The 16691-nt window shown below is 28.4% G+C and overlaps 1 protein-coding gene across 1 annotated transcript in view; it reads right to left on the reverse strand.

The window, feature by feature from the left end:
• Positions 1-999: 999 nt before the first annotated feature.
• The window catches only part of TfIIB (transcription factor IIB), a 42357-nt gene continuing 26665 nt past the window's right edge, over positions 1000-16691 (reverse strand). Inside the window, exons 5-7 of the mRNA XM_075356942.1 lie at positions 11010-11142; positions 9815-9936; positions 1000-3083 (exon numbers count right to left, since the gene is read on the reverse strand). Of these exons, the coding sequence (XP_075213057.1) occupies positions 2922-3083; positions 9815-9936; positions 11010-11142 (417 nt within the window). The 3' untranslated portion in view covers positions 1000-2921. The remainder of the gene's footprint in view (positions 3084-9814; positions 9937-11009; positions 11143-16691) is intronic.

Raw genomic sequence — 16691 nt, forward strand, 5'->3', positions numbered from 1 at the left:
AGAGGTGGAAGATGATAGTGGTAGGACAGAAGAGAGGGAGAGATTTTCTTGAGCAGACCTATTTACAGGCTGGAAACTGCCATTCATTATGAAGGTATATATGAATAAATAGAAAAAAATTAAAATCAATAAATTGGAAAACTTTATTGTGTCTGTTGTAATCTGATTATTCAATCTACTCAAAAAGATAGTTTCACACATAATAATTTTGTAATAATATAATATTTAAATCATATATATATATATATATATATATATATATATATATATATATATATATATATATATATATAATTAATCCAGTTGAATGAATTATGTAATAATATAATATTTAAATCATATATATACAATTAATCCAATTGAATGAACATATAAATCATTTTTTCTTCAAAATGAACATTTGAACATGAAAACAAACACTTAAACAATGCTTTAAAAATAGAGTAAAAAAAATTACTACAAAACTGTTATATTACAGCATATATAAAAACTATTCAATATATACAAAACACATTTTATAACAATGGTTAAAGAAATGCTAACTAAAAACTAAACCTTATCTTTAAGGCCTAAGTTATTTAGACAACTAATATTCTACCATACATACATACATTAATATAAAAATCAATTTTTTCACTAAACCAGTGTAACAAGAAGTTTTTTTGTTTTAGAATGTGCTTCTGTCAACTCCTAGACAAATATAAATTTTATAATTAAGTTTTACAAATAATCATTTCCTTTAGATTTTTATCATACACATTAATGACTGATTTGAAAAAAAATAAATATATATATATATATATACACACACATGTATATGATAACCCAACCTGTAATTTGTTAGATTAGTTTAAATACTTAAAAATTGTATGCAAAAGATGAAAGTGTACACTACTACTTAAAAAACAAATTATCACAGGCAATGTGTCCTTCTCTTAACACTTTCAGCACTGGTAATTTTAATAAAACTATAAACAGAATGCTGGCTGGTTTTGACTGTTTTTTTTTTTTTTTTAATTTTACTATTAGAGATAATAGCCCTCTAATCTTCATCTCAACACAGTACCTCACACTTAAGTGCAAAATAAAATTTCTACTCTATTTTTTAGACAAATTACATATTTTTATGCCTAAACTAAGAACTGAGCCATAAAACAATTTTCCTGAACCTATTTTAGATTTTTACCTAAACTTATTACTCATATCAGCTTCATTTTCACCCCATTCTCAGTTTAATATAAGATATTGGTGTCTCATAATGCCACACTTCATGGTTAATAATACATTACAACTTATACATGGTTCTAGGGAATTGCAGACTGCTTCAAGCAAATACTGAGCTTTCTAGTGATTGATTTTAATACTAAAATTTACAAAATACTATTAAAACAGTGAACAAGATGCCAATTGATGCCCAACTGCTTATAATTATCCAAGAAATTCAAAGTTGTAAAATGAAATTACTTGCTCTATTAAAGTTCCATGAACATGACAAATGAAGTTGACAAAGATTAGAGGAAATGTAATGAGTAAAAAAATGAATTAACCCTAGACAGATAATAAAAATTAAAAAAATTACAGAACCAGTTCATTAAACATCAATATTTTGTAATGATGGAACAACATACTTAGTAACAAAATAATAAAAACAAACTTGATTTCAAAATTAGTTTAAAAATCCTTCTTATCTAATCTCCTTTAAAACTAAGAATAAGTATTAAGACTTAACCTTTCCAGAAGTATTCTACTTGATATACTACAACCAATGACACTAAAATCTATACCATTATTATTGTTACAATCAATCTAGAATACTTAAGATCTTAAAGAAATTTATATACCACAATACAAACATTAAAATCCAGATTATATACATACAACATGAAAGGCATTTTAATAAATAAATTTATAAAATAAAATACAAATCTACTACTGTCCTAGAACTTTAATTTCTTTACATTCACCATAGTCAAACATCACAATTAATATTTTAATAAATGCATTTATAATGGTTTTTTTTCTACTTGGATTGTGAATTACAAGCAAAAAAAAAAAGAGAAACTGATATTAAAAAGATATAAAAAAAGTTTTTAATTATCAAAAAATTAATACTTCAAAGCAAAATTAAAGAGAAGAGATATTTGAACATGTTACTGCCAAATTTCTTAATTTGAAACATAAGAAATATTTAATAAGCCAGCTGTTCAGGAATAAAATCAATATAGTCAATCTAAATTTCTGGAAATAGTTGGTGGTAGTGTTGCCTAGTTGTGGTTATGGATTTTCTTGTGTATTTATCATGTATCTGTGTAATCATTATCTCTTACCGCATCATATATCTCAACATATATATTAAATACAAATTACCAATTTGACATGCAAAATTATGGTTAGGAATACATAACACAATAAAAATATCAAGCCTGACTTTGATTTAAACCACAACTTTCTATATTAAAAAAATGCAACATTCTATCATGGAGGTCAGTAGAAGAATAGAATAAAGTATTCTATTACATTAACGAAGTAATAATATAATAAACAAAACAATACACACACACACACACACACACACACACACATATATATATAGACTTAGTAACTGTACTTCTAATATTATAAATCATATAACAAATAAGACATTGTAATCTCCCATATGTTTAAGTTTTAAAACATAGAATAGTGCTTGTTTTATAGTCATATTTATAAAAAGATAGTGTATCAATTAAACACTACAGTTTCCACTGAACACTTTGTTCACACAATTTGATGGCAAACATATTAACAAGCAATAAAAATGTATATTTCTACAAAAAAAAGAACAAATTCATAATATCTTCATTGTTTGTTATAACATACCACAACAATATTAGATTTAGGCCTTGTGATACACTATATTTTATATAATTATAAACATGACTTTACATTTGTGGTAACTGCTCAATAGGAGTAGCAAACTTAAAGTCTTCAGGGAATAATTTAGCTGCATGTGGATACATTAGTTTATATGATTGACGAATAGTAACATCAGCAACACCAGCAATATCTCCAATTTCTTTCTGACTGCGTTTATCTTCTGAAGCCTTATTTAAGACAAAAAAATAAAAAACATCAGTTTTATACAAGTAATGTTTTAATGAGGCATATCAAATATTAAATGATAGTATAAAATATTAACAGGAAATTAATAACTGAAACTTTTAAATTTACATATATACAAATATAATTATTTTACCAAAATTAATTTTTTTTAAGATTCATATAAATCCACCACTAAACTATTAAATTATATTAAATAAACCACCTAGGGCAGAATATTAAGATTAAGGTAAGATATGTCTTATCTCAATATTCCATGTACTAGGTGACTTATTTAATAGAACTTATATATGTGTATATATATACACACACACACACACACACACACACACACATACATAGCTTTGAGTAAAAGTGATAAAGAAAAATGTACAGTCTTGTGTAAACAAGTTGAACAGAATTGAGACTGAAGATAATTATCTTAATAAAACTGTGTTCCGTGACAAAACAACCTTCCATACCAGTGACATGGAAGGTTGTCCAGTGGACAAAGTTCGGATATGGGGGTGAGTGGAATCCATGTTACACAATCAAACATGTACAGGGCTCACCTAAGGTAAATGTTTTTTGTGCTGTAAGGCGTCAAAAAATTTACAGCCTTTTCTTTTTAGCCGAGAAAACTGTGATTGGTATATTTCATACCTGGACATTATCTAATACTAAAATTACAAAATAATATGCACACAGAATTAGTTTTCTGGAAAGATGACACTCGCCACATTATCATTGTGCAGTTGTCATGTATCTCAATAGCAAAGTGCTGACTTGGATTGGATGTGGTTGAACAATTTCCTGGCCACCATGTTATCCTGATTTAACTCTAATGGACTTCTCTGAATGGGGTTACGTTAAAGACAAGTGTTCCTCCACTTCCAGGAAATGTCAATGAGCTGCGGCACCAGATAACACAAACTGATGCCACCATAGATCAAGATATGCTTTGGTCATATGATTTGGAAGGAAACATTACAAATGGACCATCTGCCATGTTACAAAAGATAAGATAGCCAGCCGTATTGGACATTTGTAAATGAAACTAAGACATACTGTATTCAGTGTTCTATCAAACATTTCTTGAAGTTATTTACTTTTTTCATTATTAAAAATTACTAAAGGCTACTTTTTTGTATAACTATTAATAAATACCATGTATATAAATACATGATATACACACAATGTGTATATATCATTTATATATAAGAAGAATTATATTTTTATTATTAAAAAAAAAAGAAATCAAAAATTTAACTTAAAAACTACAATTCTCAGAATTATAATGAATACATAGAATATTTGATCAATGTCGGCTGCTAGGTATTATAGTGCACTCTATTATTGTGACTAAATAATACTAAAAGATAAAATAAATAATCATGATAATCTGAGGAGTTTAAGCTGCAATTCAAATTTTATTAGCAAATACATACGGAATTTTGTGAGATTTGAGGGTCACGAAGATTGTTTTGTTTTATTTATAATGATTTTGCTTGGATTGAACAAATAATAATCAAAAGATATGATGGGTAAACCCATGTGCTGAGAGATTTTTTGAAAGAAATATGAAAAAAAGAATTTGAGTAAACCATTAATTAATGGTTTTGGGATTATTTTCAGAATTTATGTATGTTTTATGAACAATAATTAATATTTTTTGTGAAGAACTGACTAACAGAGAATAGCAAGTACAAGTGGAAATATTTTACATTTCAGTTCAATAATATTTTTACTAAAATAAAGAAGATGAAATGTTATGCTATACTATTACTGGTAATGAGAGCTGGATATCAAGTTATGTTATGTTATATCAGAGCTGTTATCTCTGACTGAACCTCTAAATTTGATAACGCAACACACAGTCATCAGTTTGACCTCTGTCAGGATGCCACCGATGCAAATGCTACAGCAGACATTTCCATTAGTGTATTTACATAACCTCTTATCGCTTTGTATGACATCTTCCAACCATGACCACCTACCATAACTTACAATCCTCAACTATCAAATTAACTTATTCGTAGAAGTGTAAACCTCATGCCTTCCTCTAACATTGAAGGTTTTACACATTTTTTGGGCACAGCAAAAATCTTTTTGTTACATTTGTAAACATGGAATCACCATCAATGTAAACAATACGATGAAGCTTTAAAAACTTAAGCTATACAAATCAAGATAAAGAATGTTATGTAATAGGATTGTATTTTTATAAATATTTCTCAAGTTTACACAGCAAAATTAAACAGTTCGACAGTTGCAGCGATTTTGTTAAGAAATGTTTAATCACCTTCCCTACACAGATGTTGTTTAATAGGGTATACACAAATTAATCGTTGCTTATTCTATATTTTTAAATAATAGTTTACATTAGAGGTAAGTAAACTATGAAATCTAACATTAAAAAAGACTGTTGAAATCTCTGGTGGAAATTTTTTTTGAGAGAATAAAAAGAAGCTAATGAATTGATATGAAAAATTGGTTGAAGTCAACAACTATGGAAAAAAATTAATAAAATATATATTTGCATTAGCTATTATAAATAGTTACAAAATGACTAGAAATGTGTTGTGTAGGTTAAATGTTTTTAAAAATATTTTAGGATAACCAGAATAAAATAAAATGCATTATAAAAGTTATTATTAGTTATTTTAATGCATTAAAATATTATTAATGAATAAAGTATTTAATGAATTATAAATATGCTTTTAATACATGGAATATGTTTATGTTTAAATACATGGATATACTTTGAGAACAGATTATATAGTATTAGCTGAACTATTACATTCTAGTAGAGACTATACTTTGGTGATACACCAATTAAAATTTTTTAAATATAATCTTGTAAAATTTTTAAAAATATAATACTATTTTTCAAATATAATAATTGTACTATGCTGAGGATTCAAATGACACCACTCTTTATTAAGTATTCTAAAACAAAACACACAAAATGATGGATGATTTAAAAATTATCCTACGGAGTCAAAAATTCACCAGAAAGGTACTACTTACTTGGATAAACAATTATACAGAATAAAACCATTTTTATCTCTGTGTTTTTGTTTGGTAGCCTAAATTACAAATTTCCAGAAGCTGCAAAAATAAATTCCAATTTTCCCCATTTTTATACCAGTTAACAAACAATTGTAGATACCAATGAGCTTTTTTTGAGAAAATGAGAGCAATTTTTTTTATAGAGTCAAAAATTGCATTGAGATACAATACCATAAACAAAAACATATTCTGATCAACTGATTCAATTTATGTGATTGGTAGAAGACCAACATCATCAGAATCAGTAGTGGTGCAATAGAAGTTTACAATAAACTCATCAGCAGTCTAATGGTATGAGTTAAACAGTGAAGATTAAGTTAAGATGTTAACATAGCTTAATTTGATTTTATTAGTTTAATGTATTGTGGAATTGTGAACAATGCATAAACAAACTTCTTCCACTATTTAGTTGAATTAGCTACTTCTCATTTAATTATGATAACACTATAAAATCGCAATACCTTAATTACTAACATTAACCCATGCAAAAATAATATTTATAATTTTTAATATACTGTATTATTATCATTATTAGCTAGCTGTATGACCAAATACTTCCAGCTTGTAACGTACAGAAAACCCTTTCTGAAAAGGTCTCTCAATAAAGCAGAAAAAAAATGTTAAAACCTAATAATCACTTAATATATACAGTCCTTAGGAATGCATAAATCGCTCTTAAGAAACAATAAACCCTTTTAAAATTATTCACAATTTTAATGGCAAAATTTTACAAGTATACATTTTTTTTTAGCCTTCAGGACAACCATCAAAATATCTAAATCCATAACCCCTCAATCTTTCAAAAATTGAAAGTAAAAAATTTACTAAGTCATAATAATAATACTTTTTATCCAACAACAAATCAAATTCTATTATTTCTAAAACAGGGTATGGAGAAAAAATTCAATATTAAAAAACATTTTCAAGAACATATATATATATATATACACATACAACACAAATCTAATAATGCTCATCATATTAAGAAAAATTAATGCATACTTTCAAGTATCAAATAAAACAATAAAAAATTGTAATCCCTTATGCGTGAAAAATATGCAAAATAAAAACTCCAATTATAACATAATAAACACCTAGTATAATACATTTAAATTATTAAAAAAAATTTAACTTCTATTTAAAAATTAAAATAGGGTATCAAAGCAAGTTTCATTACCTATCAGTGGATGGTAATAAACAGCGGAATAGTTTATTTTATTTCAATAACTGATAATAATCATTTCTCTATATGTACAGGTAGGCTGTCATTCCTCTTAGTATTCTTTAAATAACATTTTTAAAAAAAACTGTTCTGATGAAGCAAAAGTTTTTTTTTTACAGAACGCACTTCTCTTTGGAAATACTTAAGACAATATATTAACAGCAGTAAATTATAAAAATAATCTTTTTTATAAAATGTTTGTGTGGGTGCATGCATGCACATGTACGTGCCTGTGACACACACACATTTAATATGTAAAAATGTAAGATTTATTATTATTATTATGCTTTTACGGCCAACATGGGACCACTTAAGTCAATTTTAGTTGGATCTTTTCTGTGAAAAGCGTGTTATTTTACTCTTTCGAGCTGCCCAGTATTTCTTCATCCGTTCAGATCTTGCTTTCTTTTCTTCATCCGTAAACACCCTCTTCGTTGTATTTTGTCGTTTGTCTGTCTTTTGTTTAAATCTAATGCTTTTATCTTTTAGCTTTGTAATTTTTCCAGTTTTATTCTGTAGGTCAGTCAGGGAAATTCCCAATTCTTTCATATCTTCTCTAATTTCTTTGATCCATCCTACTTCTAGCTTTTGGAACCAGAGCTTTTCAATGATATTTCTTGACAGTCTTGTTTGCGGTGTCCTTATGAGATGACCGAAGAAAGAGATTCTTTTTTTCCGCATAGTATCAGTAACAGGCTCTATTTCTCGATACACCACCTCATTTGGCACAATCCACCATTGGCCTTCTTTTTGGTGTTTTTTATTGATACACGTTCTGACAATTCTCCTCTCTATTTTCAGAATTTTTTCAATTCGGTTTTTCTGAGTGATTTTGAAAAGAGTCTCGCTTCCGTAGGTGACTTCTGGCTGTACTACAGTTTTATAATGTTTAAGTTTTGTTTTAGCAGAAAGGCATTTTTTGTTATATGTTGACCAAGTTAATTTTTGGGATTTAATCATTTTATTTGTCCTGTTTTGCCATGTCACTTTTTCATTTAAATTATAAGTTATTATTTCCCCTAGATATTTAAATTGTTTTACTATTTTAATTTTCTGATTGTTTACCGTAATGTGCTCTATTACCAGAGGATCTATGGCCATTAGTTCAGTTTTTTCGAAAGAGATATGAAGCCCTATCTTTTGTGCTAGGTTTTGAAGGCTCATGATTTGTGTTTTGGCTTCTTGAATATTATTAGCTAAAAGAGCGAGGACATCTGCAAATCCTAGGCAATTTAGTGTGATGGAGTTTTTCTTAGTACCCATTTTTATATTTTTGGGATTTATTTCATACCATTTTCTCATGACAAATTCAAGGGCGCAGTTAAAAAGGAGTGGTGAGAGGCCGTCTCCTTGCCTCAATCCAGTTTTTATGTAGAAGGGTTGAGAGAGTTCACCTCTGAATTTCACTCTGGACTGGGTATTGGTTATAGTTAAAGTTAATTTTATCATGAATGTAAGATTTATACATACATATTTAAGGTGCGCATTTAAGATAATGTCTGCATTTTTAAGGTAACTTAATGAATACTTAAATAATATGCATTTTATACTGAATAGTGAAAATGTTATCCACAATGAAAGCATTTAGACCACATTTTCACTATATAATATTTTCCTATGATTTATTTTATAATCTACTATTTACAAAAAAAATGTAATGTTACAAACTTTTAATATATGTGTGTAATCACTTTAAGTGTGAAATTTTTAAACTTAATTTTTTTTTAACCTAAGCATTGTGTAAGTCCAGTATTACATAGTTTAATCTTTTCACAAATTTTATGACATTACATTTGTTTAAGAGTGAGAAGAGATTAGATTATAATTTGCTAGAGATGCACTAGCATGACACTAGAGATGCTTGGGGAATACTGGACAGTTATCTCTACAGACAAATAGTTGCAGTATACTGAAAATATTTAACATTTTAGCTGTTCCTTAAGTTAAATTTAACTTTTATTCAATATTATATTAGACAGTACAATATTTTTGAACTTTGCAATAAAGAACAAAATCTAAAAAAATCTTATAATTGCCAAAACCAGAAGCTGCAACGTTGATGAAATCCTACTTGTTAAATCAAAGTAGCTGAGGCGACAAGCTATACCATTCTACATGTTTTAAGACCACTTAGAATATAAATACATTTAAATTGTATATCAATGTAAAAATTCAGATGATCAATTCCTACAAACATTTAAAAACTTTCTAGGTCTCATTACTTTTCTGTTTTATGTCCTAACATTCCTTATAGCTAAATATTAAAATGAGCTAGCTGCAAACAAAACAAAACCCTTCTTTTATACACTTTAAATTTATAATAATTTTTAAGAGTAAAATATTTCTTTCAAAAAGGTTTCTGAAAACAAGTGAAAGCACCTGGATAATGTATAAGCCAAGAAATGCACCAAGACGATATATAGATTTTCAAAAATGTAATACCTGAGATGCCATATAAATAGCAGCTGCAGCTACAGAAATAGGCGATCTTCCAGGAACAATATCCAGATCCACTGCTTTTCTTGCAATGTGAGTGGCTGCTTTTTGTACCATGTTTGGTAATCCTTTACAAAAAATTCAAAATAAAATTAGTAATACACAAATTATAAAGTAAAAAAAAAAAAAATTTTTTGTTTTGTTGGGAAGGCGAAAAATATTTTTGTGTTATCATCTGGAACAAACATAATATACACTATTACAAAAGAACACATTTCAATAATTATTAAACAGTCTAATACAGATGCACGACCTTGAGAAACAAGATATTTGATAGCATCAACATATTATTTTCTAGAATATCTTTGATGTTAATTCCTAATTTGAACTTATGACACAATGCCACATAATACACATAGTCCACAACGATGTGAAGTATTTGTTAGCTGGCAGTTGCAGCAAACACAAACAGGTGCATCAGTCAGATTCATAATGTGTCCATGAATAAGATTATTATACCCTATTAGTAAATGGCAAAATAATAACTTCCTCCCTCACTTCAGTTATTCAGGATTAAAGAGCTCTTTGGCAATACAGTATGCTTGATGTATCAGAGGTTTATTATCTACTGTACTAGTCCAGTCACTTTGCACCAATTTAGTTTTAATTACAAAAAATTATTATCAATCTTCATTAAGGTTTAATAAAAATAAATTGGCATAATAAGAAATCTCTAAATATGAAAACCAATTTGAAAACAACTCCTTGTTTCTGTGTGACCACAGGGCAACTAATCAAGATCAATTCAACTAATCATGAAGTCATGTAATAAACAGTTTTAGGATGTTTCTGGTAGTTGTTTCTTTACTCCCTGATTATATATTAAAAAAGACATTGTTTAATATTAGACATATATTAGTCAATAAACTGGAATTAGAATCACTGTTTATGGCAAATGCAACAAAAATATTACAAACAAAACTGTAACAGAAAGCAAAATAGGTTGAAACAAACTGTACTGGGAAAAATCACTGTGTAATACTAATAATGCAATTACATCTGAAAAAGAATAATTTTCTCCAAATGAAAATTAAAACAATATTTTTGAAGGCATAATCAAATTTAAATAAAATTTTAACAGTAATAATAGAAGAATAAATTTAAAAAAAAGAAAACCAAGACAAACAAATCCATTTCTTACCTAAATTTGAGCAGAAACGTGACATAAAATCCCCAGTTGTTATAAGTTCAACACTTGTTTCCAGTGCTTTCAATATTAATTTAAAGCAACGTCCAATCTCCTTTTTACTTATTTTACTCACAGCACAAATTTCCTGGAAATATTTAACAATTAGTATAAACAACACTCACCAACAAGTACATCAATCATTTTTTTCTAGATAATTAATTTACTATATAAACTTAAAACATGCCCTATCATTTAGTGCCAATAGTTTAATAGCAAACACAAAATAATTTACAGGTGTTGAAAATTATGTCCATCCACTTCTATGTACTTGTCACGATGTTTGACGATGTTCCTGGCTACATGTTAGGTGTACCTCGTCCATTTCCTGGATGGCACTGGTAATGTTTGCCTTCAATTACTGCAGCATGTGTGGATTGCTCCTATAAACAATTTATTTTAAGTTACCCCAAAGAATTAGTGGATATTGATGATTATGACCACAATCTTTTAAAAATGATTCTTCAACCAAAAAAATCCGGTAAGATTTCCATAGTAGAGCAAACTGTACAGCAAGTATCTATCCTGTTGCAAACAGTAGTCTCGCTCATCCACTTGCAGTAAGGCTTTGGACAATTTCTTGGTAGATGGCAGCATTCAGTTTTAAAAAAAAATCAAGAGCCCTATTATTTGTAATCTTGAAACTGCACACCATACATGTATCTTTTGTGGATGTATGGAAGAAACAAAGAAAATGAGCAGGCTTTTAATACACCAGGCCTAACAGTTCTGATTATTAACATACCCACCAAGGTGAAATCACATTTAGTCTGTGAAAAACACTTGATCCGAAATGTTAATGTTGCCTCTACTGAAGTTTCTGAACAATTGACAGCAGCAACCCTTTTAGCATAATCAGCAATAGTGATCTCATTGAAAACCTGCATTCGATATGGATAACATTTCAGCATTCTCCTAACCGTAGTGTGGGTTGAACCTAAGAAATGTTCTTTTCCTGGCTTAGTCTCTGCAAAGAGTTTTGAGATCTTGTAACAGCTACTTATGTTTGTACTTCTGAACACTTTTCACTGGTGCTTCCTTTTCAAATTTCTCTACACACAAGAGATTTCTTCTCTAAATAAGTTTCAATCATGAATAAATGTTCTTCAACAATTAACCATATTTAACAAATAACAACACATGATTATGCAACCTTGTTCAGAAGCCAATGCTTGACACAGACTGGCAATACTCAAATCTACTAGCAATAAACAGTCTTCCCCACTTTAGTCATACCAACATCTTCCACATTTTTTTATCCATCTCACACCAATATAAGCATTTTAACAAAAGTATGCATTTAGCATAAACTACCAAGTGATGGGGGCCTCTTAAGATGAACACCTGTATTAATGACGAATGATCAAACACATGAAAACAAAAATAAAGCGAGTATAATGCTGAGGAACAAAATAGTTAAATTACAATAGAGCAAACAATATGAAAACAAATTGTATACTGGTGTGACCCACATTTATAGCAATTTTCTTGTATCAGAACACTTGTAACACCAAGATACTAGCTGAAAATTTAAAGTCAAAGAATAAAAAGTGAATCATGTTAAAAAAACAACTATAAGCAATTAAAAATTTTACTAGGTAAGAACATTTTAAATACTAGAGACTTACACCAACATTAATAGTTATTAAAAATATTTTTACAACATTTAACTTTAGTTGCAAATATATTATAAATGTTCTTAATGCAATATTTAAGATTTAGGGTTTTTTGTGATATAAAATTGTTAAATTTATTTACATTACATACTGAAATAGATGTTAGTTTTTTAACATTGATAAAGGCAGTACTAAATTTTATGTATTTATTACACTATCTAATTAAAAAAAATTATTACATATGAAGTAATGATGATACATATATTTTTTTTAAATATCCTGTACATCAATCCCTGCAATCGGTGAAATCCTTTTTGTAATGGAAGATTTATTCAGGCCTATTACTACTAGAACTTATCTCTGTACTTTTTAATTTTTTAATAAAAATCAATTCTGATAAGAAAAGAGTTAACGGAAAAAAGTAATAATGTGAAAACAATAAATTTTAACAACATATATCACAAAATGTACCCTTTTTTACTATATAAATGATCTTTTTTAATATCTGAATTACCATACAGTGAAAAATGCAAAAAAGAATGCACTTCTACTTAAAAAAAAAAAAATAAATTTAATTATTTGTTACATGTTCGCTTTACAACTTATCTGGCTATAAGTCTGACAATAAAACTACACCCCCTCCCTATGGGGTGGCTGAAATGTAATACAAAGTGGAATATAATGGGAAAACAAAATGTTGCGCAAAGTGACAGACAAATGCTGCCATTTTGAAGTTTTATTCCCCTACAACTAACATTTCAAAATTCACTGACCATGCCAACTCATTTTTTTCAGTCATCATTGTTATGGGAGTCAAGTATGCTTGCATGTCAACACATCTAAACCAATATCCATTGACTGAAATTTTAGCAGCAGAAAAAACAAATGCTAGTGACATTCATAGACACCTATAAACGCTGTTTATAGTGATGAAACTTTTGACTGAAGTATTGTGAGAGTAGGTGGGCAATAAAATTTTGATTATAGAAGCTGTAACACAATTGATGAGGATGAACCTTGCAGTGGTCAACCAGTTTCTCTGACTAATGAACACAAGAGAGCTGGAAGAGTTAATCCAAAATGATGCTGCATCACACAACAATACACTGCCACCCAGATAGACATATCGAAGGAAGTCATAGTAAGACATATTATCATTACTAAGCTACTGTAAAATCTGATCACGGTGAGCGCCTATGCAAACTCACAGACAAGAACAAACATTCTAAAATATTATAGTGATGAAGATGACTTTCTTTTTAATATTATGATGGGAGATGAATTTGGGTGCATCATTAAAACTCAGAAGAAAAATCTGACGTGGACAACAGATGACTTCTTATATGCCTATTAAATTTCATTTACATATTTTTTTAAAATGAAAAGCATGTAAAATTTTATTTCAATAAAAACTTCTGATATTTTTTCATATTTTTTTTTGTTATTGAAATATTATTCATTGTAAATTTTTTTTTACAATGAGAGGTTAATAATTATTAAGAAATCAATATATTTTAGTTAAAAAAAAAAAAGAAAGGGAGATGAATTCTGATTCAAACCAATGTGCCTTCCCGTAAGATCCAAATTAACAAAAATAAGTACCATTTATGATAAACCGTTGAAAAGCTCTCAATGACGGCTTATTACTACAGTTAAGAGAAAGTAAAAAATCTAAATGTTTATGGATTTTGGACTTTTTTAGACACTTTTGGTTCAGTCGATTGTAAAGTAGATGTTATAATAGTTATAAATCCAAAATTTCAATATCCTATGCCTAATTGTTTTCAAGTTATGCAAGATACATGTATACGTACATACAGATGTCACTCCGAAACTAGTCAAAATAGATTCAGGGATGGTCAAAAAGATTATTTTTAAAATCTGGAAACCAAAATTTTTCACAATCACAATACTTCCTTTGCTTCATACAAGAAAGCAAAAATAGCAGAGTAAAAAATACTGGCAATATGGTTCGCTACAGTAAAAAAATTCAAAATGCAACACTCAGCAAAACAATTCTCATTGACAGTGTTGTGGGATTTCCAAACATGTGTACATGACTGACGACTGCAAAGCTGGATCTACTTTAATTCTGAGTGATATATATAAGTTAAAATATTGTACAAAACATATGTGTGTCTGTTATGTTCTACAATTCATTGAATCAATAATTCTGCACAACATGATAATGTTTGCTCGCACAACTGCGTGTAACTCCCAAAGCTCCTGTGAAATTGAAATCTAAACCTATTCTACACCCTCCATACTTACCAGATTTTGTGCCCTGCAATTTTAACTTCTTTCCACAATTAAAGTATTTTATAGGGTATTCATTTCACCACAGATGATGAACTGAAAGAATCACACTGAAGAAAACATTGGAATAGTAAGGTTGTGGATCAAGGATAGAGCCAAGATTCTTCATAGACAGAATGAGAAAACTGGTTCACTGTTAATGGTGACTAAATGGAAAAATAAATTAAGTTTTTCTAGAGATTAAAATATACCTTGTCACATCTGTTTTATCTAACTCCTATTTTCATTTGCAAATTACGAGCTGCTGTGCATTAAATTTTAGCCACTCCTAGAGTGGTTGAAATATGTGTGTACATGTGCATGTGTGAATACCTGTACACTGACTTGTTTCTATTATGTTCTTCTGTGTACTATGCAATTACAATATAGTTATTAAAAAATTGGCAAAAATGTATAATATCTTGTCATATAATACATTGTCAAGCATAAAATTTGTTCTATTCATAGAATACTAACATATAAAATTTACTAATTTAAGTTTCTTTAGCAGTAATATAAACTTAAAACATGATGGCATCCTATGCCAGCTATGTCAGAAATCTACATTCAGAATTTTAAATTCATATTAATTCATGAGATTGTAAATACCCACAACAGAATATATTCTTATTAAAATCCAGCTTATATTCTTGTTATTTATAATCCAAATACATTATGAACCTAAGTAAATTACATTCTTACAGTATCAATTTATGTTTTACTGTTGAAATAAGTAAAACTAGACCTAAATTTATTCTAATATTAATGTAAGTATGAATAATAAAAGTGAAGATGATATTTATTGCTAATCCTTTGCCACTTAAGATTACAATACATAATTATCATCTACTAACATACAAAATTAATCCTTATGCGTTATCATAAGACTTTTATGAAAGAATTATTATAAGTTTTGGAGTAATTAAGTATTTCATGGTCATATGTAATACATTACAGAGCTGTCATACACAAACATGGAAATAAAAATTAAACAAAGAAATTTCACAAGAAAAATAGACAGTGATTAATCAGGAAGAGATATAAAAAAAAATACATAAAAAGCCATGATAATATAATAGCTAATTTATAACTTTTCATAAAAAAACAATAATTTATCTTCAACACTCACTATAATGCACTTTTTAAATAGGTACCTATGTTACAAACGGAAAAGTAATAAAAAAAATCTTTAATTAAAATTAATGCATCTTCAGCCTTTTAATAACATAACATATACATGCATATAGGTAAGGGTAGAAACATAAAATGAAGCCTAGGGGCTATTCGTAAATTAACTTCCGATCTTTGTATTGCATGAAGAAGTGGGGATAGCAATTCTACCTTTGCACATTTGAATAGTCCAGTTCAGTGTGGTTCTAGTAGTGTTATAGGAAATATGCTCACTTATTTGTTCCTGTAAAATTCTTGTTCAAAATAGGTGCTATCATAAAAAATCCCAGACTGTGAAGTGGGTGCCATCATCAGTTTCCTTCATGCAAAAAACCTGTCGCCTGCTGAAATTCATTGTGAACTTTGAACATATGGAGGGAATATCTGAGTAACAGTGTAGTAAGACAATGATCTATGTTTCAGAAGGTCGAACAAATATTCACAACAGAGAAAGAAGTGATCGATCCTCATTTGTCATGAATGAACTTGTTGCAAGAGTTGATGTGAAAATTTGAGAAAATCGTCAATTCACGATAACAAAATTAACCAAATTTCA

Source organism: Lycorma delicatula, chromosome 2 (genome assembly GCF_047948215.1).
Source record: "Lycorma delicatula isolate Av1 chromosome 2, ASM4794821v1, whole genome shotgun sequence".
Classification (NCBI taxonomy): domain Eukaryota; kingdom Metazoa; phylum Arthropoda; class Insecta; order Hemiptera; family Fulgoridae; genus Lycorma; species Lycorma delicatula.